This window comes from Typha latifolia, chromosome 1 (assembly GCF_019914945.1).
Source record: "Typha latifolia isolate L0001 chromosome 1, TyphaL0001v2, whole genome shotgun sequence".
Classification (NCBI taxonomy): domain Eukaryota; kingdom Viridiplantae; phylum Streptophyta; class Magnoliopsida; order Poales; family Typhaceae; genus Typha; species Typha latifolia.
In genome coordinates this window covers 18,475,208-18,501,443 of record NC_133086.1, presented here as the reverse complement: position 1 = coordinate 18,501,443, position 26,236 = coordinate 18,475,208, and the positions used below count along the sequence as shown (strand labels likewise).

The 26,236-nt window shown below is 34.1% G+C and overlaps 2 protein-coding genes and 1 long non-coding RNA gene across 9 annotated transcripts; 1 reads left to right on the top strand and 2 right to left on the bottom strand.

Moving 5' to 3' along the window:
• The first annotated feature begins 1,366 nt into the window (after positions 1 to 1,366).
• On the top strand, positions 1,367 to 16,584 carry LOC140780466 (long chain acyl-CoA synthetase 4-like). 2 transcript variants are annotated; one of them, XR_012107515.1, is made up of 19 exons: positions 1,367 to 1,551; positions 1,723 to 1,786; positions 1,894 to 1,983; positions 4,029 to 4,085; positions 4,157 to 4,205; positions 4,890 to 4,966; positions 6,553 to 6,592; positions 6,693 to 6,787; positions 8,698 to 8,865; positions 9,035 to 9,145; positions 9,213 to 9,300; positions 10,567 to 10,633; positions 10,891 to 10,966; positions 11,078 to 11,195; positions 13,915 to 14,160; positions 14,469 to 14,608; positions 15,298 to 15,485; positions 15,621 to 15,740; positions 16,337 to 16,584. XR_012107515.1 is itself a non-coding variant. In XM_073126046.1 (19 exons), the coding sequence occupies exons 1-19, from the start codon at positions 1,406 to 1,408 to the stop codon at positions 16,370 to 16,372; spliced, it is 1,971 nt and encodes a 656-aa protein (XP_072982147.1). In that variant the 5' UTR covers positions 1,368 to 1,405; the 3' UTR covers positions 16,373 to 16,584. The 2 variants fall into 2 exon arrangements, 1 of the variants encoding a protein (XP_072982147.1); XM_073126046.1 differs by having other exon boundaries at positions 1,368 to 1,551; positions 15,298 to 15,480.
• Positions 16,585 to 17,024: 440 nt separating this feature from the next.
• LOC140783297 (uncharacterized) lies at positions 17,025 to 17,527 on the bottom strand. Its single transcript, XR_012108130.1, has 2 exons — positions 17,388 to 17,527; positions 17,025 to 17,277 (listed from the first exon to the last, which is right to left on the bottom strand). It is a non-coding gene; the product is annotated as an uncharacterized lncRNA (long non-coding RNA).
• Positions 17,528 to 17,552: 25 nt separating this feature from the next.
• On the bottom strand, positions 17,553 to 26,013 carry LOC140783272 (spermine synthase). Of its 6 annotated transcripts, none has more exons than XR_012108128.1 (13): positions 25,681 to 25,891; positions 25,391 to 25,608; positions 25,227 to 25,271; positions 25,044 to 25,120; positions 24,822 to 24,944; positions 23,900 to 24,004; positions 23,746 to 23,818; positions 23,476 to 23,547; positions 21,839 to 22,034; positions 21,560 to 21,674; positions 19,341 to 19,470; positions 18,674 to 18,748; positions 17,553 to 17,882 (listed from the first exon to the last, which is right to left on the bottom strand). XR_012108128.1 is itself a non-coding variant. In XM_073130094.1 (12 exons), exons 2-11 carry the CDS (start codon positions 25,575 to 25,577, stop codon positions 18,680 to 18,682), a joined length of 1,077 nt encoding a protein of 358 aa, XP_072986195.1. In that variant the 5' UTR covers positions 25,578 to 25,608; positions 25,681 to 26,013; the 3' UTR covers positions 17,553 to 17,882; positions 18,674 to 18,679. The 6 variants fall into 6 exon arrangements, 3 of the variants coding, with proteins under 3 accessions (XP_072986195.1, XP_072986215.1, XP_072986223.1); XR_012108126.1 differs by having other exon boundaries at positions 21,611 to 21,674; XR_012108127.1 differs by having other exon boundaries at positions 21,615 to 21,674.
• Positions 26,014 to 26,236: the final 223 nt, after the last annotated feature.

Below are 26,236 nucleotides of genomic sequence, written 5' to 3'. Positions count from 1 at the left end.
AATCTATCTGTAAAGGAGAACGTATTGTATTCGTTGACTTGAATTATTTAACAATGTCAGTCTCATTCATTGTTTGACACCAACTTTTAACTAACTTAAAGGATGGGATCGATCCCAGCTGCCAACTGCTTGCTCTAGCTAGTTCCCGATAATACTAATTTTTTTTAGAGAATGAAAACTTAGTCCCACTAAATATCGATATCATTAAAATTTAAATCGAGATGTTCTCATACTATATAAGCTTTCTTAACCAACTAAATCATATCCCATTGGCAAATAGAGATGCCAATCTTACTTCAAACAATTAAAGAGATGGAAACTATGTGCCTACGCCTTAATGTTATAAAAAAGGAGCACCCCTTCCTCTCGTTAATTTATTTCTAAGGAATTATAATTTGACAATTAAACCCTATTTGTTTAGAAAAGAAGAAAAGAATACAAATATATATATAAATCCTGCTTATATCTTTTATTTCATCCAAGAGACGATGTAATATCCAACAAATCCCCAACTTGTGTGTTCGTCTTATCATAAATAAGATCATTCCAGTAAACGAGGCTCCTGTTACACAAGATCTAAACTAGTAGATATAAAACTGGTCATCTAATGTTATAGCTGTTTCCATGACTTGAATTCATAAGGTTATACTACATCACTTATTCACACCTAAAAGTTTAAATAGCTATCTACCGGTTGCCAACTCAAATCCACCTCCAACGACAAAGTGAGAAAGAGAGTTAACTACGAAAACGACTGCCTTACTTCTCTGTACTTTCTTCCTCTGTTAGGAGTTTTTTTTTTCTTTTCAATTCACACCCTATCTTTTTATCATTTTATTTCTTTCTGATGTACTTTTGAAATCAAACGACAAACGTCAGGATGGTTAAGCTACCCGTTCACTTTTAGAATAATATTAATTCTAAAAAAATATTTTAATTTTTAATATTAGATTATCAGTACAAGCTTATAGTTAATGTAATATAAAATTAATATTAAAGTAATAGAAAATAGTGATATTTTTAAATCAAATGACGAAAATATTTTTGATTGGATATAACTTTGGATAAAATAATAAATTTATATTATTATTAAATTAAAATTTAAAAGTTGTATGGAATAAGAGGGGAAAAATGATAAATTAGTATGTCAAAATAAGCTAAGTTGTATTTAGTTATTAAATCAGAATAAAGAAGCTTATTTGAAAATAATACTATAATCATAAGTGAACGGCACAGTACATGGGTCCAATAAAAAAATAGTTAAAAATTAGGGTGTAAAGGACAATAAACACACAGTGTACTAGTGCAGGGTGTGAAATGAATATTTCTCCATCTTTTTGGTATATATATTCTGCATAGCTACAACACAGGGAGCTCTGCATCAGTTCGATAGGAGCGTTTGGAGATGGAGCACTTGATTGAGGTAGAGCCGGCGAAGCTCGCCACCGGCGACGGTGGGCCCACCGCCGGCCCAGTATATCGCAGCGCCTTCGCCAAGGACGGCTTCCCGTCGCCGCCCCCGGGCGTCGAGAGCTGTTGGGATATCTTCCGGTCCGTTTCTTGGCAATAAAAGCCCCTCCTTTATTGCAATTAGCTTACTTCTCTAGTATGGTTTCAGCCCATATGTCAGACAAAAAAAACCTAGAATTGGGTCTTGGATTCCATGTTTGTATCTCACTTCTTCTTTCATGTAATCGATCGTGTTTGCGGTTTGCCATGCAGGACATCGGTGGAGAAGAATCCGAAGAATAGAATGCTCGGCCATCGCTCCATTGTTGATGGGAAGGTTATTTCTATTGGGGGATTTTTCTTTTTTCTTTTTTCAAAGTTTCTTTTTATATAATACATTGAAGCAAATTAGATGGTCTTGTTTTTGTTTTCTCTAATCTGCAGGCGGGTGATTACATCTGGTTGACTTATAAGGAAGTATATGACATTGTCATGAAAGTGGGGGCCTCAATTAGGAGTTGCGGAGTTGAGCAGGTAGACTGTTCCCTTTTCAAATAATTAGGTGGCTTTTGATCCCTGCACAAGGTTACTTATTCGTCAAAGTTTTATTAATTTTGGTCAAACCTTGCTTCAAGTTGATCACTATCCAAACCAACGAATATGTCCTTGTAAAATAATAAGCATCACTCTAAACCAATAAATATTATTATAAAATATGAATAAAAAGAATACATTATAGAAAGGTAAGTTTCCTTTTACCAAAGTAACCTTTTAAACAAATTTTAAGCACAGAAATATCAAATATAATTATCTATTTATTATTATGTAAAGCATATTTCATTTTTATGTGGTCATGTGATATATTTTATTGATAGTATGCTATTTAATAATTATACTTTATAAACTTATTTTACTATTTAGTTATATTAAATAGTTTAGAACTAATACATCTCATAGGGGCAATATAATAATTCATATTTAGAAAAAACCAATATCATTTCCTTACCAACGTCAACTAAACATGCATAAACTTAAACACATATATAAACATCAATAAACTTGAATAACTATACTCATCAATCAAATTAAACATAGATCAATAGACTTTTTGCTGTGTGTCAAATGACCATTATCTCTAAAACTTAAAAGTTGATAGAGAATGGTGAAATTTGATATTTATAAACTTTGGATTTAGCATTTAATATGATGAGGAAGCACTGGTGGTTAGATGCACGACTGAATGAAGTTTTAATGATGCCATGTGCTTTGTTTATATGGTATTATTGTGAAAATTTTCATATTGAGTTATTATATCATTATGTGTTACAGTGAGTTGTATAATGGCAAACTAGTAATTTGTAATCACGTGGGATAGAGCTCTTAAATACTAACAAGCTGTGCAGATAGTTGTTTAAATCTAGTGGCTCACCAGTGAACTTTGCCATCCACTTAAAGAAGTGAGTCCAATGATTTTCGTTCTTTAAAGTTTAAATCAGTAAGAAAGAGGAAACTGAGAATAAAAAAAAGATGTGTGAGGGCATAAACAGATAGGGCCATGTCCTGATCTGCTGAGGAAATAGCTCCTCTGTTGAAACAGTAACATCACACTCACCTGCAAATAACAGTAGAAAGATTGGAGATAAATCGAAAGGGAATCATTGAATCAAACTTCGATAGTAGCAAGCATAACTAAGCATATTTCATCTACCTCCAGAAGAGTTATAGTCCAGCTAAGTAGGCAGTACTGTGAAATTATAAGCTCTTGCAGATCAGTCGAGGTAGAAACAAAAAATTGACAGAGATTGGTTTAGACGAGGGCTGATGAAAGGTTCTCTTAGTGAAGGACCTGGATGTATGAAAATTGAAACTTCATCCTCACCTCAGTTGTTGGAATATGGAGCTGGGAATAATCTGGAGGAGTCTTAAGGCTTGCTCTTTGTCAGATGGAAGACTTCCTAGCCTGCTCATGCAGTAAAGCTGTTAAAAAGTTCTAAGATCTATCAACAAAGTGAAACTGAATCATTGGGTACATACGAGAAAACAATTAAATATCAAATTAAGTTGCTACATTATTATTATTATTATTATTTATTTATTTATTTATTTATTTATTTTTATTTTTTCTAGTTAACTTCTCACAGGATTTGAAATTTAATTTTGAGCTTATAAGAAGCAGTTCTTCATCCGACTATTTTTCCGTACAAGCTTTAAGAATTTTCTTTATTTTTAAGATTATGAGCTCATAATTTTTTACAATGGATGTGGGTTGTCCATTATTTAGTTATGCTGTTGGCTTTTCTTTTCAGAATTTTTTTGAGACCGTTAATATGGTCTATATATTAGGAATAGTGAGCTATGATTCTCATATTCAATAGGTGAATTTCTTAATTTAATAATCTTTAAATTGTTGGGTCTAAATTCGCATGCTGTAAATGAGTACCAAGACCCAATTCATATCAAGAGGATTGTTTTTAGTTTTAAATATCAACTATATAGTTTGAACATCTTGTTTATGTTGATTTGTGCCGTAATAAGAAAAATTGTGGAACTTACCATCATTGATTTTATTTTTATTCTAGGGAGGGCGTTGTGGTATTTATGGTGTCAATTGTCCTCAATGGGTCATCAGTATGGAGGTACTCTTGTTTAATATATATTGCTAATTAATAAGAAAATATGGCTTATAAAAGCTATGTTACCTCTGCAGGCTTGCAATGCTCATGGAATTTATTGTGTTCCCCTATATGATACCCTTGGTATGTGCTAATTTACCAATTACTCTAAAAGCTGTTACAGAATGATAGTTTTAATCTCTTATATTTTATTATTTTAATTCTCTTACTTCTAGGCTTGAGACACTTTAATACACCCAAGACATAAATTTGTATTAAATGAGAAGAGGTTTTATATTTTAAAGAGGCCTAGTGCCCCGTGGAGATTTGAACTTGGGACCTCCTGTTTTGTTACCATATTCACTTATCAATTACTTTAAAATTTTAACTATTAGATAACTGTAGACTGTAGTTTTAGTTTGTCATATTTTAATAGTATATAAGTTGTCATACTTACTGTAGCCGAACAAGTGTGCAAAGGCATCGATGGAATGTATCCTCCATAGCAATCCTTGCTCTGCCCCAGAAATGAATGTTTAGCATTCCTGCATTGGAGAAGTTGAGATCAGAATTAGATCTTTTCTTTCTTCCTTCCATTTCCTGATTTAGAACTTATTTTAATCAGGAAGTTGGAGACTAATTGGTGTATTCCCCTGCATCATGTTAGACAAATTCTTACCATGTTAGCCAGCTTTTACTTTCCATGATTGAATCATATCCTTAGCTAGAAAAACTGAAACTGATTATAGGCAAATCATGTCTTCTGCCTCCATTTATATAACCGATATATGTGATTAACTTCTGTTTGTTTTTACTGTATTTACATAGGTGCTGGTGCAGTAGAATTTATCATATGCCATGCAGAGGTTCAGATCGCTTTTGTGGACGAGAAGAAGATTGTTGAGGTAAGACATTTTCTCATGAAACTGTACGATAGGTCCTTACAGACTTCAAAAAACTTCTCTAATGGTTACAGAAGACTAAATTTAGTGCTTTTCCTTTGGATATGAGAATAAGATAAATCATAAATTCTATGATATGCATAATCTTTTGATTACCTTTCATTTATTTAATAGTAGTTATTCTTATAAGACTATTAGTTGGTTAATAATGTTATGCATATAAGCGCACTTTACGTTCCTACTGGTATTGTTATACTCATGAGTAATGATTATATATTCTCTACGGAACCATTTGTATGTGGTAATTAAAATTGTACACTTACATCTATCTTATAAATTCTTTTCCATCTCATAATATGTCAGTTTGTACTTTGTATCCCTGTAGGTTGTTACATGAAAAATATTTAATTACTCTAAAAGATGTATTTCATGACAAGCAATAACAAAAATATGATATACAAGAGCACACATAAACACAATGTTTTTTTATAGAAAAACCCCTTATTAAACAAGGGTAAAAATTCATGGATATCCTACAATGCTATGATGTTGATGCCACTATATATTTTCTTTTTTAGAATTTCCAAATGTTAGTTATTATGTTTCACCTATTCATTTGAGCAGCTATTGTGTATATCCCTTTGATTTGCTTACTATGACCTTTATATTTCCGTGTGCCCAATTCCCCTGCAATAGATGGTTAATGCCTAAAGTAAACGTCCTTCAATCTATGTTACCTCAACTCTTCATTTTTCTGGTTAAATGCTTTTGGCATCTCAGGACAATGCAACATGGAATAGCATGTCTTGAAGCTCCACTATTTAGTTCTCATGCTCACATCATCATAAATTATTTACAGTTGACATTTCTTTTTGGAGTGTCATGTAAATGACTGTACTATGAAGTATGGATCTTTGTTCATCAACTATGTTAAGAGTCAACTTTTAACTATTTAAGTCTAAATGTCAGGGAGCTATAGGATAAATCTCATGGTCTTTGTAGAATAGAGCCATACAAATAGAAACTATAAGCAAGTGCACTTGCTTGATATAGTCAATGGAATATTTTTAAAAATCCTACAATCATTTTCCTTTTGCTGATAACTATGGCATTGAGACATGTGACATACCAATGAGTTTCCATGAAATCATTTTGCCCCTTCTGCAATTTTAAATGCATCTCATGATAAGAGAGAGCATCTGAGCCCTCCCTCTTCTAGTATTCTGTATAGTTCTCTTCATCTATCTTACAGGGATTCCTTAAAGATTTAAGGCATTCTGCACTGGAAATGTTTGTTGGACTTCTCTACAATTAAATTCTTGTTTACTTTGTTGCATTTTTTTTCACTAAATGCAATTGGTATGTGAGTCAGTACGTGCCTTATTAACATTCAGACATGAAGATAAATTTTCAGATTACTATAAATTATTTGGTTTCTAAATGGTTAGTTGGAGGCTTGGAGCTAAAGACACTAAAACCTCTACACCAATTTCTTAATGCTACACAAAGTCTATTGCACTTTCTAGCATTTCTTGTGAACTTCTCAACATATTGCTCACAATTTTTATTTGTTTTCTTTTATTGTCCAGGTTTTGAAAACTTTCCCCAACACGACAAACTTTTTGAAAAGTAAGTTATACATCACTAATTTTTGTTTGTCAGATCGATTGTTTTATATGTACCATCCATGTTATATTGATCTTCTTCTTTGTTGTCATTTTTCTAACAGCAATTGTCAGTTTTGGGAATGTCACACCTGAACAGAAAGAGGAGGTTGAAAATCATGGTTTGTCAATATACTCTTGGGAAGAATTTTTGCTCTTGGTTAGTTCATTTTTTTACTCCTCCCTTTTTCATATTAACTTCTTGTTGTACTGGATGATACTTTGTGACTACGGACCGCATATTTGTTTGTTTCTTTTGGACATGTAATTTATTGATGTAGGACACTTTACGAGGCACATGAAAATCAAATTATGTCAAAACATAATTCCTCTAGGTTTTTCATTTCACCTCTAGTTATTAGATCAACATATTTTAATTAAGGATAGTTGTGTCAGTTAGATGGAGTATTGACACCCTGCACAGGTTGTGCTAGTGGCATAGCTCCATCTGGGATGTGCCAACCCACGTCGGTGGACAAGATTTTATTTATTTATTTTGTTTTATACTTTAGAAACTAATTTAGAGTAGTTTAAATGATATAACTCAAATGATAAATGTTAGATCTATGAAAAATACTCTTTAAAATGTAGGAATAAAAGAAAATGATTTCGCCCAAAATATTCCCCCAAATTAAAGAAAATTAAAATTAATATGTCACATGCATTTAAATTTGGTCAAATTTGGTATGTAGATTAGAACCCAAAATTTATTATTTTAGCTAAAATTTTAGCATGATTAGATTTTCCTCAAATTTCAAAATTTTGAAATGAATATATCAAATTCATTCAAATTTGGTCAACTTTTATATAGAAACATGTTAAATTAACTATGTTCAACTAGGTATTTATTTTAATTATTAGATTATTATCAATTAATGAATGTATTCAATCATATTATGTGCTGAATAATGTTTTACTTGACTATTGCTATATCTTTAAATAAAATAGGTCATTCACAAAAATGATCTAAAGTTAAAATACTCTAATGTAGATTTTAATACATATATTCAAATAAAAAACTAAAGATTAAAACATCTTTAAATACCCTAAAAATTTTATTAAAAGTGTGTCAAGATCATGCCAATGAGGCGTGCCGATCGGCATGCCCAATGCTGAGCAGCACGACCATCCTTGACTCCAACTAATTCTTGGGCATACTCCTGAAATTGTCCTCCTAAACTAGATCAATCCTCTTTTGTCCCATGTAAATAGTCCTGTAACGAACTTGAAGTTCACATTATATTTTCTAAGTTGATAACTTGTATTTTTTTATGATTTTGTAACATTTGAGTACAAAGGATGTCTTAGCAAGTCTAGTCTATTGGATGCTTATATCAAAGTTGAGGAAATCCCAAAGAAAGAGGCACGTCATTGTTTAACATATTGCCTCTAGTTAGAGATATAGATCTAGAGATATAAATCTATCATTGTTTGGCTTATTTTGTCCTATTTATTTTTTTCTACTCATATTTATATAAATTTACTCTTAGACCGTCCTACATCACTGTCATACTGTCATTTGCTCAAAACTCAAGGGGAAGAGAACTCATGCTTTTGAATTATATTGATGCTCTCATCTTTGTTTGAGGACAATTATAGTTTGCCTGTATTTTGACTACAAGAATGGCTTCATAATAAATTCCTACCAGAATAAATTTCAGATGATTACTTTTCCTTGATAATAATGCACATGAAATTTAATGACAGCAAACTATTATGACATATTTGATCTTTAATATTCTTTTGTGAAAAATAAATGCGTTGTCATGCTTAAGTCTAACTATGCCCACTTATAAGGGATAATATGAGATAAATATAACGTGCATCAAGATGATCTTATTTTACTTACCCATTAGAAACCAACGTTTTCCTCATTGACCTTCCAAGTTTAAATAGCTTCACTCTTAGGCTGTTCGGGCATCCTTGTTGTATGCAGAATATGAGAAAATGTGCCTTACTTCTTTTCTCACTTTAGTAAATAATGCTTGTTTTGAACTTTGAATACAAGAATATTCTATTCCTAACATGCAAGATTATAAGTTTGGAGAATTTTCTTGTGTTTCGTTCCAGGGAGATATTCAGCAATTTGATCTTCCAGTAAAGAAGAAGTCAGATATCTGTACTATAATGTACACAAGTGGAACTACTGGTGACCCCAAGGGAGTAATGATATCAAATGATAGCATCATTTCTTATATTGCTGGGATAGATCTGTTATTTGACCATGTGAATGAAAAGGTAAGTCCATATCAACCTTGGAACTGTTGCAGCATCATAAATGCACATGTAAAGAAACATAAAAAGTTCCATAGCTCAATCCTACATATAATATCTGCAAGTTATGAATTGGTAATTTCAGATGTAAATAATTGTCCCAATTAATGTTGCATACATATTTACTATGCAGTTGGATAACGATGATGTTTACCTATCATATCTTCCACTGGCACATATCTTTGATCGAGCGATTGAGGAGCTGTTCATTTCCCATGGGGCCTCAATTGGTTTTTGGCGTGGAGTAAGCTATTCAAGTAGAAGGTATTCTTTCAATAAGTATGTTAACTAATAGAAGAATATCATTCCAGGATGTCAAGCTATTAGTTGAAGATATTGGAGCACTGAAACCAACCTTTTTTACGGCTGTTCCCCGTGTCCTGGATCGGATCTATTCAGGTAAAGTCAGAACTTTGGAATTGCTAATTCTTAAGTTAGTGCTAGCTAAACGGCTATAGGTTTTCAAATTTGGGAGTTACCTTACATAGACTATGACTATTGCCAAGTAAATGACTCCACATGAAGACATTGGAGAGCCAAAACTAACTTTCTTCACTGCTATTCATTGTATCCTGGATTGATATAGTTAGACGAAGTCAGGACTTTAAAATGTATTTCTGCAGAGTTAAGTAAATGACAATATTTTGTATAGTTTCTTTGTTTCTTTGTATTTCATATTTTCGTCACAAACTTAAATTTTATTCTTGGTCACAATTATGTCTTTGTATCTGCTAGAAGCCTAGTCTGACATCTCAAAATTTATCGTGTATATTTTAAAAAAAGGTAGAGAGATCTGTATATGCCAGTAATACTTATTGTCAATAATAGGATGTTATAATTTCAGCACACATCATTCTAGTGCCTCCTTTGAATTTATTTCTCCCACAGAAAGTTCATACAATTTCTATTGTTTTGGAATTTAGATAATTAACAATTTAACATGTGGTACATGGAGCCAGAGAAGGACAGCTGTTTTATAGCGTCTCTTCTCTCACTAGGCAGCAGCATGTCTTCATCATTCTTTTGCATTTTTGCAGCACAAGCCATGAACTTCAGACTTCTGTGTTTCTAATTAATGGCAAAGGAACATGATACACAGACAGAGTTTGATTAGAGAAACATAATTACAGCTTCAGCGTGGAGCCCAAGCACAAGTCCTCTTGATCTTCTGATCTTATCTAATATACAAGTTTAACTAGTATAACATATGATTTAAAAAGTTCATTGTGAACTATATCTGAGGCTGTGAGAAGATTGACTAAAGGGGACAAGATAAGATCAGATATTTGGAATTAAATTTTATTGTGAATCAAAATCTTAGAAACATATTTCAAATAAGTAGTAAAAATCAGAGTTTTGTAATCAAGGAAAAAAGACTAAGGATTAAGATTCCTGCCGGAAGGAAAATCTTCATCCCCTGTTTGCAATAATACTAGTAAATCTGAAAATATCTCATACATGTATACAGTATATCTGTGCATGCATATCCTCACAAACACTTGCGCACACATTGTGGACGTGTATATAAATATTCTTGTACTGTAAGCATATCAACAGTACATCATGGTATTTAGTATTTAGTATTTACAGGATGCACTGCTGAAAGTTTATAACCAACTCTTATTTCTAATAAACTTTACCTATTTTATCTCTTCTTATTTCCAGGTCTGCAAAACAAGATTTCTTCAGGTGGGTTCTTGAAGAAATTCGTGTTCAAAGTTGCTTACCAATAGTAAGTTCATATAAAACACTGACATCCAGATTACAACTTGTATACTATTGTCATTATTGGTTTCTTGTGGATATGAAATTAAACTATCTTAAACCATCTCACCTGCATTTCTTAATTCATTTCCATTCTAAAAGTGTTAACATTGCATAGATCATTGTCTTCCATCTTATATTCATTTGGTTTATATTACTTCTGTCTACTTATCTACTGATCTGGACTTCTGGATTGCGGATTGATTTTAGATGGAAATTTTGCAGCAAGCTTTGGAAGATGAGTAGGGGATATAAACATGAAGTGGCGGCTCCTTTCTTTGATAAATTAGTTTTCAATAAGGTGACCAAAAATATAATAAGTACTTGAGGAGTTTGTTTAATTGATAGAACAAAACAGGAGCAATCTAATCTCTGTTTACTGATCTAAAATTTGGATGCCTCATGCATTTAGGTGAAACAAGGTTTAGGTGGGAATGTACATATTATCCTTTCTGGAGGAGCTCCTTTAGCTCCACACGTTGAAACCTTTCTACGAGTGGTGACATGCGCCCATCTTGGACAAGGCTATGGTATTGATTATTGAATTATATCAGATAAATCTGATTTGCAATTTATTTCTCTGAAATTCGACATTAAATGCAGCAATGATTATTTATGTTTTCTTCATTATGTTCATTTAATGAGTAAAATGCAATTTCTATCAGTTGATGTCAAGTTCTGTTTCATTGCGCATGACAGATCTTACTATGGAGTCACACTTTATTAAATGACTGAAGTATCATCCTACCAATTTTCCAGTATTAATTGGATCTCCTTTTGTTTTGAAGAAAAAAGATAATAGATCTCCTAGTAACTATGTTCCCAATCATTGGAAACGTGAAAGGGTGTCCAAATCGAGGTATGCTGTGAAGGTGGAAAAAGGCAGTGCTGATTAGCCATTGGCATGGTACATGCTGGTGAAATGGTTGGCATGGAGGCCTTGTGCTGTCATGCCAAAAAAAATCTGTACTATTGACACAGGGTAGTATTTGATTTGCATGGGGTAAGTATGGAACAAAAAAAGTTGGGAGTTGTGAACATGCGAGTATCGAGATATGTCGGTGCCCTTTTCTTGTCAACAGAGTAGGAACACCCTGTATGAAAATCCTTGACCCAATGCACAAGGGTCCCCAAAGATAGGATTATAAGGAAAGATGTAAGCAGCCTCGCATCCAATTTTGGAGAAATAGTTTAATGATTCAAAAATGGAAATCCTTGCTGCCATGCTAAGTGATGTCATCTATCATGGAAAAGTCCATTTGTTATTGAAATAGGTTAAAGAAATCCTATGTTTGGTATTTATGGGAGAATTGTGCTCGTATTGCTTAATTTGTTAGCATATAGTGGAGAAAGGTCACTCTTTAATGGTTTACTGGAATTACATTTACCCATAAATAGCTATCTAATTTCTACTTCATCTCTATCCCACAATTGCTGTCATTTCTAGTTTCAAAGATACAAGGTATAAGTGTATATGTTACTTATTAACCTCAGGGTAGTTGAATGTCCTGGAGTTACTTTTTCTTTCTGCTAATATAAGTATTAGATATCTTATTTGCATTTGTAATGAAAATGAACTTGAAATGCTCAATGGAAGTTCATTGAACTTATTTTATAATCTATACATCATAGATTTATGCACGAGGCAACATAGTTCATGCCACTCGGCACATTGTGTCAACAAGGTATCTGCACATTATAAGAAGACCGTCACAACTTGATATTTCGGATGTGATGCCAAGTTAGGCCATAGTTCTAATGTCAACATGGTAGTAGCCTGGTTCATGTAGACTGGCACTTACTATGCTAACATGGGTTGTGCAACATCACTTGATTTCTTGCAAGTATATATGCTCATTTGAAGAAAAGCTTTATTTATGTATTTTTAAAGTTGTTCTATGTATAATGTATACATTGTTTAATACCTACTTCATGGAAAACAATCTCATTGATAATTTGTAGTGTCTAAAGAAAGATTTTCTTAATGGACGTGCTGATCCTCTGCCGGCGCGGCGTGCCTTTGGCACGACCATTGAAAAAATCTTTTTTATACACTACACACATTGGCATATCTTTGATACACATCTAATCAATTTTTTAGATTATTTAGAGATGTTTTTGGTATCTTTGGCATAACAATCCTTAAATTTTTTTATTTGAATACATGTATTTAAAGCCTATATTAGAGTCTTTTATCGGTAGATTATTTTTGTAATTTCAATTTTTTTGAAATTTAGAGAGAATTTGGGAGAAATCAAATTTTTCTTTTTAATTCCTACGTTTTAAAAACTATCTTTCTTAGCTCTAGCATCAAAATGTTAGATTTATGTTGAAAACCCCTTACAAATAATAGATCTAGTAAAATTGAGTTAGATCTATCATTTGTACACTTTTAAAAGAAAAAATCTGTATTGACCAGCATGGGTTAACACAATAACGTGCTGACTGGCACGAACACCCCAATAGCACAACCTTTTGATGCCGATATCCTATTGGCACGACAAGTGTCGGTCGGCACGTGCCATGCCGACTAGTACATCCATCATTGTTTTGTTTAACTTGTGATAACAAAAAGTTGAAAAACAAAATGGTGCATACCTCTTAAAAATTCTCTGATATTTAATTTTAATTTTTAAATATTTGGACACCTAAAGAAATTTGAAAAGGAAAGCATCAACACTTAAGTTTTACATTAAGCTAAAAAAAAGTGCCAAGTGGAAAAAACTTGCTGAAACAAGCATGAACACTTCAACATGAGCTTAAAGAATATCATGCGATGCTAAGTGTGCTGTGCAAGAAGTGCCAAAAATTTGCCAATTGTAAATAACAGAAGTCCAAATAGCATTGTTCCTTTGTCAAGATCTAAAAGCAGTCAGGCATAGCATCGTCATGTAGTTTGCAATTTAGATGTCATTTAGTAACATACAGAATGCCTTCTTGAAAGTTAAAACTATCAACTACTCAAACATCTATTCTGATTATTTGATATGATGACGAGGAGACGGATAAAATTTTACTGCAGAGCTATCTGGAATTGTAAGACGGAATAGCTCATGCTTATCTGTAACAGTCTCATTTATTTGTCATAATTTGGTTATAGATCCTCATATTGTTAATTATCGTAGTTCTGGAAGTACGAAGATAGTGATCCTCTTGTAGATATAGGAATATAATTTAGCATTCTGAAATTTGAGTCTAATGTATAATGAATGGTTAAAGATGATTCACTTACTTTTGTCCTGGTTTTAGGTTTGACTGAAACTTGTGCCGGAACATTTGTTTGTCTACCAAATGTCCCATCAATGATTGGAACTGTGGGCCCTCCAGCACCAAGCGTTGATGTGCGCCTTGAGTCTGTTCCTGAGATGGAGTATGATGCCCTCTCAAGCACTCCTCGTGGAGAAATCTGCATCAGGGGAAAAACTTTGTTCTCAGGATACCACAAAAGAGAAGATCTGACAAATGAAGTTATGGTTGATGGGTGGTTTCACACAGGTTTGTTGTTCTCCTGATACACAATTACAGTGAAATAGTTACGCAACTTGGTTGGCATTATCAAACTAGTGGTCTGAACAGCTTGGTCTTGTTGAGATTCCCCGCTTTTATTTCCATGTATGGCAAAACAGAGCATATAGTTGTAACTTGATTTTGAAATTACAGAGACATGCCAGTTTATGATCGTTTAAGATGGCACCTTAAGTCACGCAATACTTATCCACATCATTCATCTGTGGGCTGAGACTTGCAGTATCTATTGTTTGGATACTTTCTCATTTTATATATCTAGCAATCATGATATGCAGGTGATATTGGTGAATGGCAACCAGATGGAAGCTTAAAAATTATTGATAGGAAGAAGAACATTTTTAAACTTTCGCAGGGAGAATATGTCGCTGTAGAAAACCTGGAGAATATTTATGGTCTTCTTCCTGATATAGACATGGTATGTCTTCTTGCATTTCTTCAAGGAAGATACTTTATTTTCACGTCAGATGTTTCATGGTGTTTTATCTTGATAACATGTTTTTAGGAATATTCAGAATTCCCATATAGAGTGCCAATTAAGAGAATAATGGCATTCTATAAACGTGGTCAACTTTGGTTTCCAAAGTGTGTGTGTGTGATACACATACACACACTTGCATTGGGTTTCATTCGAATTTCCTGATATCTGCTTCCTCTGTTTAAAGATTGGACTCCTGTATCCTGATCTGACATGCAATTTGAAGTTTCGCAACTGCATCTTTGGATGTGCACTTGTTTTCTTCTCTTTCTTAAAGGAAAAAGACACTGACATGATTCTTATTCTAAGCATAGGAAGGGCTTTAGATATAACTAGGAAGCCAACCGGTAATAGGGAAGGGCCATAATTTAAGATTTTGTTACAGGTAGAGACCTCACAATCTTTGTATCTGCGATTCATTATATTTTTTTTTATCATTTTCTTATCTGAAGCTTTATTATGCAACCTTGCATGGATTCTTGTTAAACTTTTCATGTAGTTCTCAACTAATTAAAAAGTTACAGCAGTTTGCAAGACGTCTAGTAATATCTGACGTTCCAATCTGAAGTTCCTTAATATTTGAGTTCTCTAAATTCTCTCATCAAGAAATGCTTCTACTACATTCTCAGATATGGGTGTATGGAAATAGTTTTGAATCTTCCCTTGTTGCCGTTGCAAATCCGAATCAGCAAGCTCTTGAGCATTGGGCAAAAGAAAATGGAATAATAGGGGATTTCACCACTGTATGTGAAAGTCCCAAAGCTAAAGAACACATTCTTGGGGAACTAACAAAGATTGCAAAAGCAAATAAGGTCAGGTATCCTATTTGCATCCAGAGTTCACTTGGTACACCAATAGCATACTCATTTGTTACTAATGCTTCCATTATCTATTTAAAAGCACCTGTAGTAATCAATTGTATATTTAATAGTACTTTTATATTTCCTGGCAGTTGAAAGGTTTTGAGTTCATAAAAGCTGTTCACCTTGACCCAGTACCATTTGACATGGAGCGTGACCTGCTGACCCCAACATATAAGAAGAAACGACCACAACTGCTCAAGTACTATCAGGTTAGTTGTCCCATCTATGTATACTTTTTGAGAAAAGTCCTATTTCAATGAATACTTTGAATTGGAAGATGAGTAGTAGATTATAGTAGGGTGGTTCTTTGTTCTACATTACTAGTTTCTTCATGTCAGAGCACTATATCGATTGATCACATGCTTGGGTTCGCTGTAGTTCAAGAGCGGAAATAAGTGCTATATATATGACCTCCCATTTTGCAAAAAACATCCTCCTTTCGATGTATTTTTAAATCGATTCCTATAGTCTGAGATTGATTAGAAAATGATCACCTCCAGTTCTCAAATTTTCGACTAAATGCCTACTTTTTTTGGGCAAAGGTAGGAAAAGAAAGGAGGTTATCTTAGACGAAAATATTGAATGTACTGATAATGTTCCTTGTGAACTAATAGGGGATGTTCTTTTTTCTGGATATCTACCTGAAAAAGAAAAGAGTCAAGTTGCAAATATATATATATATAAAAAAGGCATGCACAAAAAGAACATCCAGAAAGAAAATAAAAGAAAGCTTAGGTTTCTCTTTGCTGAAGCTTAATTGAAACATGCCAGCTTACTTAATATAATACTTGTGGTTTATTTCCAGAGTGTTATCGACGTCTTGTACAAAAGTATCAAATAAGGAAGCAATCCTACAGGGGTAGCAGCAGGGAGTTTATATGGTGTAATGCTTATTCTGTAATTCTTCTGTCATTTATGTGTATAAACTTTTTTTGTTCCTTCTTATATATCTTTCCGTGTTAAGATGAGACATCGATAAGCTTATTTTTGTTTCAGTTCTTACATTACATATGTGTGCAGACTTGGTTCACAATATGAAAATCACTTGAATGAGTCGCCTGATTTCTTGTTACATCCCTTGTGGAGTCTGGTCTCCCTAGTAGAAACCTAACTGTTGTATTTTACCTTTTGTCCAATCATTCATTAAGATTAACTTAAAAACCCTACCCGTTGGTTGTAGAATAAGCATAACCTTATTTCTACTATAGTGAGGTTTGCTAGGTCTATAGTAGTTCATTACTAACTGAATAATAATTTATCTCAATACTAGTTTATAAATATTTACTTTTCTCTCTTCTCTTCTGTCTAATAAATTATTATTTCAATCTCTCTTTTTTCTCCTCTTTTTCTCTCTTTATCCATCCACTATAAAAGGTACTTTAATCATTTGCCAAAATATCTTCTAAATTTTATGACTTGTCATATCACAAATATAATTACTACATCAATATACTGATTTACAACTAAAGACTATAATAATCTAAACCAGTATAAGATTTCTCATGCAAATTTAAGAAATGAGCTTTAAACTAGTTTATAAATTATTCGCCTATGGGCCGGGAAATGAATTTTTTTGCTTATTTCATTACATTTTTTTTGTTGGGGGAGGGGGAGGGGGAGGGGGGGATAAGCAAAAAGAAAGATTAGTCTAAACTTCGTTGTCTAATTGCCCCCGTAATAGAGACTTTCATCCACCCTGGCTACTGTGAGGTAGGAAGTTCGAGTCTGCTGCTGGGGATTTAATCCCTGACCAAGAGGAGAAAGTAAGCAGACAGGCTTAGGACCAGAAATGGTAGATGAACTTTACTGAGCATAACCGCATAAGTCTTGTAGATAAAGTTCAAACAATAACTTACCAGGGTTACCTGCATCATTTGTATGTTTGCCTGCTTCTTGACACAAGTAGTTTGCTCAATCGTTCTACAAGATCCTTGAGACCCATCAGAATTGGTGTACACATAATAGAGATAATAAACCAATACAAAGAGAAGGGGAATGGAAATGAACCAAAAGTCTAAAGCTACTCAAGAAGACTACTGTTATTTTCATTTGAAGCTCCACAAAATCACAAGTGTCTGCATAACACACAATCACAAAGGTAAATCATATACTCCCAACTTATCAATCATCAAAAGACAACATTTCTGTTGTTCATCGATCAGCAATAAATTTATGATATACAATATTTCTTCATGAGATAACTCCAACAAGATGGCATGGCTTATTATTTTCATCCAAATTGATCATAATTGTTTCCATTCAACAGAGAGAACACTCAGATCCTAGGAAGCAGTGCACCTTTTATCACTAGATTTGTCTTTCAATATGTCCTCACCCTGTTTGGGTTGATCCTGCCACAGTATGCCAATCAAAACTAAGCCAAAAGAATAGTTATTAAAGATAATCATACATACCATAAACAGGAGATAACATTATCTAGTGGATCCAGACCCTATCTGAATATCAAAAATACAACTCGAGACAACCCTATTTGAATATCAAAAATACAACCTTACTGGCAGCTGGTTCTGCTTCAGAAAAGAAAAATTACACAATGAAGCAAGATTGAAATATAATAGATTGCTGGAAAGGATTAATTAGTATTTGTTTCCTTTTCATTTGAATCTAACCTTCGATGATTAGTAACTACCAAGGTTTTAAAAGAAATGTAGGCGGATCATATAGCACCTAAGCTTTTGATGGGTGCCTAAGCGGACGTCCAAAATTCAAGACGATTAAAAAATAAATAAACAATATAAACAACTTTAAGGAAGTAATTAAAATTAATATATACAAATATAAATGGTATATTAATCACTCTTGTTAAGAACTATAGTATACATTAGAATCCACTAATTCATCAACATGTACAATAATATTGTCTACAAACTAAAATATGATACGAGATGCTAAAGCGACCACCTAGGCAGAACCTAAATGGACCCTAGTTAATTATATTCTATCTAAGGTGGAAGCCTAAGCGTTAAGGTGGAAGTTTTAAAACAATGTTAAAAAACAACTCATTGGATCCTACATTTGTAGGGATTTGGAGACTCCCTAACCCAAATTGCTCGAGTTGATGACAAATAAGTTTATGTTAGGAAGATTGCGACATATGAAGCATTAGCTACTACATACATACCGGTGCTCAGGAAGTATAAACAGTGGCAAGCTCTCTCTTTGCAAAAGATGGCAAGACAAATGCAGCCCTATGCATCTGTCAAATAGCAGAATCAGTTGGTTAGTTACTAAATTTGATGAAGTTCAAGGAAAATAATGCACAGTTACATATGTCTTGCATATTGCAAGTGTATATGCAGCAAGACATGGTACTAAATGATTAAAGATGCAAAGAGAAAGTACAAAAAGGAAACACATCCAAATCTGAGGATTGGCCATGAATTGGACTTCATTATGTCAGAAAATCAATTAGAATTATTCTGACAGAATTCAGAAGATCAGAAAATGTTGTATCAGTTCTCAGCAGCTATTAAATTGGCAGAAGGCAGGCTTTCTAGACAAATGATACGATGTAAAAAAAAAAAAAGATCCCCCCTTCCCCTGACAACCCTAGAATCTATTCTACAAAAAGTAAAGCCTTTCAGCTTCCAAAGGAAGCCTAAAACTAAAAAAGGAGAGAGAGAGATGAGATGAGGTGTCCAGCAGAACACATATGCACACATACATACGTCCGCACAAATATGTATGCATGCACGCACACTCACATATATATACTGATAAATTATATAAAAGCATATAATAGAAAATGTCATTGAGCAAGTGAGGGCTATGCATAATTTTGGTGATACCTCTGTATTATAGTATTTGATTTCCCTTCCACCCTTAATTGCTCCTTCCTGCTTCTCAATAGGGTTTATAGGATTCAAGAAGTTGACTGGATGACCATCCTTGGAGCACAATAAAAATCCAATAGTACCACTGCATCTCCATTTAAACAGATACGAGTAAGAAACATCCATCATATACAACAACAAGAATAGCAACATCCAACTTTAAACATATGATTGATAAAATGATAAAATCATCACGATTTATTGCATTAAACCAATTGTTGCCACCAGCAGATGCCCGAGTAGATAGCATTAAGCAAAGAATTGACCAATCCTTGGTTGAAAATTACTAGTATGAAATACAACAATGGAGTATTTAGGTAGGTGCCACTGCATACCACACAGAAAGTATATTTAACAAAAATGGTAGGCATGTGAACAACCATACAGGAAATGGTTTCAAACCTCTCTCAAAAGAGTGTTTAATTCATAAGTCTGTACAAACAGAACTATGGGCTACTCAGCACCTGGAATGTAGTAGCAAAGTGGCAATTGGAAATCTCAATTTGAAGAGATATAGAAACATCTGAAAACTGAGCCAACAAGCCTATGTCAGGAACTATTATATCTATACATACTCAGCTTATTAAATATCCAGTGTTAGAGTAGCTATGGAAAGGAAACAAAAAATAACATTTCAGAAATAAAAGGTCATTTGTCAGGTCAGGAATTAAAAAATACTAGAGTTACACACACCTTACGATTATTATGTTTTATATGACTACTCAAGTTTTCATTATTCCTAATAACTACCTAAGGTGAAAACTAACATAACAACAATTAACAAGGTAAAACCAAACGCTGGCATATTAGAAATATTGTCAGGTGTAAAAGTCATTTATTTGGTCTCCTCTGAGTAATGTAGCACGCTGAGGTCACTTTGCGTTAAGGGCAGCTAATGGAATATGCCCTGCATGATTCTCTATACTAACGAGGGTACTTTGTGATTAACAATGAAATACCTGGATTTAAGTAGATAGGTTTAGACTTTAGAATATAAGGTGTACAACGCATGAATCGTCGTTCCTCTATCAGGCTTGGCCGGGCATGGCACGTATTGTGACACATGCATTGCTAAAAGATGTTGGACATTGGATGATCTCAATAATCAATATGCCTAGAAAACAATCTTTAAACTTATTTAGGGCCATAAAAGTTAAATAGGTTTTAGAGGCTAACTTGAAGTCTTAGAAGTTAGAACAAGATGTTGGTGTAACACGTGCAATTTCTCAGAATAAATGGTACATCTGCTTGAATCATTTGAGACTCTAATTTGACAATTCTCCCAATTCTTTATACTTTTTCCAATTCAAAATTTCACATAACTTGGAGAAAACATAAATTACCTTTGATTTCTGAAATTTCAAGTGCAATTCGTATAGATTAAGGACCAAAAGCAATAAAGTATCAAAAGGGACAAAAGACCCAATTCCACGCCCCTTTGAAGTAAGATATGCTCAATATCTAATGACACAAGTTGGCATGCGTCAGCATGAGGGAGTATCGAGATACTCTTTCTATATCCTTATTGGTAACTCACTAGCACGATACATATTGACTTATGCGAAACTGTGGTGCCAATTGCGCCGACAATCACTAGTACAACATAATAAACTCAAAGTAAATGGTGCTAAATATAATATCCACAAACATTAATACCTTGGGCAAATCAGTGAACCTAACTAAGAACATAAACACTGAGATTTGTTACTTTTAGGCCTTAACGATTAAAGTAAAGAAAGCATATAGTTCTAGATTTAAGGCATGATATTTTGTTAATTGTAAAGAAAAAGTATCATGTCATTATAAAAGATGCTTATTCTTTAAACTCCATTCACAATCAAAGTCAAAGTTACCAAGTTGTGATGTATCATGTTCCTAATAAATTAACTATACTATTTTAACTTTCCTAACTTCTATTCAGCTGGTTGGTATTCAAGTAAAATCTCTTTAAATGACAAAAACAAGCAAGCATTAAAACACCACATTGGGGTTAGTATACTGAGAGTTCCATATCTGGAGGTTCTCGTGGTAACCCATAATGGTTCTCAACTTAGAGACATGATTTTAAATGCTGGGCAGCACATTGGCAGGACATTTTTTTATATCAAACGAGTGATCAAAGACCTCCATAATCTGCCAAATTATAAGCATATAAATGATTAAGTAATGCTCACACTGGCAGACTATCAAAGTAATAGAAACTTCTGGCCAAGGATTAAGTCTACCTACTCCCAGCTTGAAGTAGGCTTTTCCTGATGTCAAGAGCTTCAAGGGATACTTGGCACTCCGCTACACATTTGTTAAGAGAAACATAATGGAACATTATTTTAATGATTTGTGCCCAGAAATGATTTATGATTTTATAGAATCAAATGGCGAGCTAAATTGGAAAAACTACTTTTCCAGCAGGAAGAAAAATAAGCAAATACAGATAAGATGAGCAGTGTAAGAACCTAGGATATGTAGGAACACTCGTAGAGGCATAACGAACGGAACCCTTGAATGTTTCACGGCAAATGGCAAGCATATCCTGAATAAGATGGGTGTGGAGCCACATGCTCTCAGCTTGATTACACAGAACCCCACCAGGTTTCAATGCCCTAGCAATTGTTTCAAAAAAAGGCTTTTCGACAAGTTCCTGAGCAGGACCTGTATCAATATATCAAAATGAGGGAGGTATACAACCGTAGCTTTTACAATGCCATACTGAAAAAATTATTGATAATAGTGTTGATATGCATATGATAGTGCCAATACAAAGTCTTGAAAAAACAAGGCAGTTATGACTTATGACTTCTATATTATTACTAGGAACATTGTCAACATAATTTACTAAAAAAAAAATCTGCACCAATTACACCTGATACTTGTACTAATCGAGTCAATACTAAAAAACTAATAATATCTTACAATGGTGATAATGCCAGCAAAGAAGAACCATCTAACTTGTGGCCTCCACAGATAAATAATCAAAAGAAAATTAACTCTAAAAAAATCTGACTATTATCAAGCAAGGAGCTAAATGCCCTTGTAGCATCTAACCCATAATACATTGGGACCTATCACCCAAAGAAAATTTATAAACAGATATGCACAGCTCAGATAAAGAAGGATAAAAGGAGACACCTATAGGGACAGAATAATAGTAAATATCTCTTGTTGTCCATCAAAAATAAAATAAAAAAAGAAAGAAAGCAGAAAAAAGAGAGAAAGGAACTGATAGACTAGACAGTCAGTAGTAGCAAGGCGTGAAGAATAAATCACTCATAAGAGTACGACCACTAACAAAACAACAAGAGGAAGCAACAATTTATCTGAGCTAAGGTCAAAGAAGAAAAACAAAGACAGATTGTATGCTACATCCAAAGAGGACAAGATATGATAAAAACGAACAATCAAAGAAACACTAAAGAAAGCACATTTTGCATGCTACATTGAAAGAGGTAAGCTGGCACCAGAACAGCAAGATATAATATGATAAGACCGCTAAGAGAGCCTCCAATTGTGTACCCTACAAGCACATAATATATGAGAACAATGACACCAGAAATGGAACTTCTCACAAGACCGATATAGAAGCCACACAGATTGCATGCTGGATCCTAAGAGATAGATGGCACAAAACAAGCAAGCTGTAATACAATTTAAATAGCCTAAATTGTGCAACTACAATCATATAGAAATGACACCAGCTAATGGACCTCAAGAGATGTAGAGGTTTTATTCCTCAGGAGCTTTATAGCAAATTCAGAATAAATGAACATCAGTTAAAAATCTGACTGATCATTTTGCTAATAAATTTTGTTGCAGAACATGGAGCATCCTTAGTAGTGTCATAAGTTTTTGGAAGTTAAATAACATATGGTATACCACTATATACCAACTAAATTAGATGAAAATAATTTCCACCTCTGTATTTGAACTACATGAATCAAAGGCAGTTAACCCCGATTAAATACTAAGCAGTGCTGGTTAAGAAATGAAACAAACTTTTTTCTTAACAAGGAGAGAAGGGATTGACATCCAGAATTTAAAAGCTCCTTATGAGCTATACCACAAATTAAGCTGGAAAGAAGTAATTGCAGCTCACCTATCGGATCAGATGAATCAACAATAATGGCGTCATAGGTTCCTTCAGGAGCATTTCGTAAGAACTCAACAGCTGAGGAACAAATGTGACTCATTACAAACTTATGAAACATATAAAATTAAGACGATATCAGAAGTACAAACTTATGTCTAATTTGCATCTTGAAAGTCCATTGGAGTCCAAACGAATGTAAGCAAACAAAGAAATGGTAGGTCATTGAATGACAACTAATACTACATAGACAATGAATGGCTGAAAGTTACAACATACCGTCACCAACATGCAATCGAACACGAGGATCTTGGAAACCAAAATATAAGTCTGGGAAGAACTCTTTACAGACCTACATAACATTTATACATATTTGAACACAAAAAATATATGTGATGGCATCTGATAGTAAAGAAACCAATAAGAAACTTACATTAATGACCAGCTCATCAATTTCACAAATATCTATTATTTCCACTGAGCTGTGTCTAGAAATTTCCCGGAGCACACCACCATCACCACCTCCAATAACCAAAACCTGCATTCAAAACAATTGAGAAATGTTTTTATACATCAGCAATTTTGGTTGTGATACCAATGCCAATAAAGGGTAGAATGTGTGTTCCCTCATAAGAAGAATTGTATAAATTGAAATTAACCAGAAATACTGAATTCATGAACCAATGGTGTGCTATTTTGGATACTAAAACCCAATAGCAAGCACATGTTTTCAATTATGTTTACTATATTAAGCTATAAATCCAATAGTACAAGATATAAAGATTTTACTCTCCCTTTCAAAAGTATTTTCTTCAGTGCATGCTTCCTCTCCTATATATGTATTTGAGATGTGTAGATTGTCTTATAGACATCCATTTGATCTCTATACATCTTCTCATCAAGAATGGAATTTTCCTACCTCTAAGACATTTCTCTGTTTTCTTCTACACATACCAGGCAAAAAGTTCTTTTATTACCACTAATGCTAATATGCCATCCAAAAAGTCATCTATACTTAAAACCTAGTAACCATGTCAACAATTCAAAAGGATCCTTGTACTAGCCTCTGAACATCTTTCAAGTCCTGTACAAAGTGAGTTGATGGAAGGGCTAATCAACTCAAAAGGATACCTTCACACACCAGTTATGTATCAATATTTCAGTTACCATAAATAATCAACACGGAAGTACCAAACAGAGTAAATATATCAACATAATACCGCAGAAAACAAGTAAAGCACAAACCAATACAGAGAAACATTAATAAGAACAGACAACTATACTCAATGATGTTAGATACCTTATCAGCTATCAAATATGATGAGCTATAGAGAATATGAGATTAGTGAATTTACAGTTTTGGGGGATGGAATCGAACATAAAGGAAGGTGAGCAATCATTTCCTGGTAGGCACATTCATCCTTATCAGTCAGCTGTACAATGCCGTCAAGCACAAGCACTTTCCCGTAAGTGGAAGACTGCATAAATAAACAACTCAAATAAGCAACTCAGGGAAATGATTAAAATTTTAGCACACTCAAAGGTATAGGTATGTAGACAAAAAGAACAAGAAAAACCTCAAAAACCAAGACTTCTTGGTATGGCGATTTCCCCCGATATAAAATCTTTTCCACTTTTATAGAATGAACCTCTCCTACAGAAACGATCCAATAATATGCACAAATGATATGATAACTGTTTGAGAATAAACATACTTTATCATTATCTAAAGTGAGATCTATACAAGGTAGAACTAGTACCAGGCCACATGGGGTTATTGTAGTACAGAAATTTGTCAGCTTTATCTGCAACAACCACAAAAACAAGGAAATTAGAGCATAAAAATGCTCATAAAAGACAAATGGACCCCAATCATTAAATCACGAAAACTATCGAGAACTCGATATAATCAACAGATAATAACCATTGTCCGACCGCGATTCCGTGAACCACCCTGACACTACAGTGGCGTGACACTTGGCATCAGTCTCCGGCACGGAAGCCCTCGCCTTGAGGCAACAAGGAGGAAGCGTCCTCACGGCGCCATCATCCCCACTTCCCCCTGTCCCCGCCGTCGTGCCTGAACCATTTCCGACGCCTCCTCCCTCCATGGATCCAACTCTTCCTTAGAGTTCCCAGCCTCTGCGAACAAAATCAAGATTCCAGTGATCCAAGACCTAGAGTTTCCAGAAGCGATCAGGTCCGAGCTTCTACCTGCGCTCTAATGGCGGACGAGAGAGGTGGGAGGAGAGCAGAAGAGGAAAAGACAGGAGAGAAAGGAAGGGGTCAGGCGGTCAGCTTCACCACTACGCTTCTCTCCCTTTCTCTCCTTTTCTTTCTTTTCTTCTCCCTCTCTTTTTCTCTCTCTCTCTCTCTCTCCGCCCCCCTTTTGAGATTCTTTCAGTTTTCCCAGCGTCTTCGAGACGTTTAGCTGGAGATCGCCAGGGGGAGATTTATAGCGGCGGTGGAGGGGTTGGGCTTTCTATTTTACCATAATGACCGATGTGTCCCTGAATCCCCGCACAAGTTGCAATCGCCAAAGAGTTTGGGGGAGTTAATTGTAATGGATAATAATAAGCATGTGACGAAATAATCTATTACATGGGGACCATGAATATCTTATCTTTTTCTTGCTTTATGGGAAAGAATAAGAACCTTCTATCTAACAGCTGTCACAAAGATGGGGTTTCTCCTATCCATATCCATATATCTTAGATAAATTAATTATTACCAGATGAATTCTACTTGGTTAATGACGTACATGGGATAT

What these genes read in the sequence shown, in the direction of transcription:
- LOC140783272 (XM_073130094.1), bottom strand. Translation starts at nt 25,577, where the DNA reads ATGGAGGGAGGAGGCGTCGGAAATGGTTCAGGCACGACGGCGGGGACA. An exon ending in CAATAACCCCATGTGGCCTG is followed by an intron (nt 25,121 to 25,226) that starts GTACTAGTTCTA and finishes TCGTTTCTGTAG; the next exon opens with GAGAGGTTCATTCTATAAAA. An exon ending in AAGAAGTCTTGGTTTTTGAG is followed by an intron (nt 24,945 to 25,043) that starts GTTTTTCTTGTT and finishes TTATTTATGCAG; the next exon opens with TCTTCCACTTACGGGAAAGT.
- LOC140780466 (XM_073126046.1), top strand. Translation starts at nt 1,406, where the DNA reads ATGGAGCACTTGATTGAGGTAGAGCCGGCGAAGCTCGCCACCGGCGAC. An exon ending in CAATTGGTTTTTGGCGTGGA is followed by an intron (nt 9,146 to 9,212) that starts GTAAGCTATTCA and finishes ATATCATTCCAG; the next exon opens with GATGTCAAGCTATTAGTTGA. An exon ending in CCTGGATCGGATCTATTCAG is followed by an intron (nt 9,301 to 10,566) that starts GTAAAGTCAGAA and finishes TCTTATTTCCAG; the next exon opens with GTCTGCAAAACAAGATTTCT.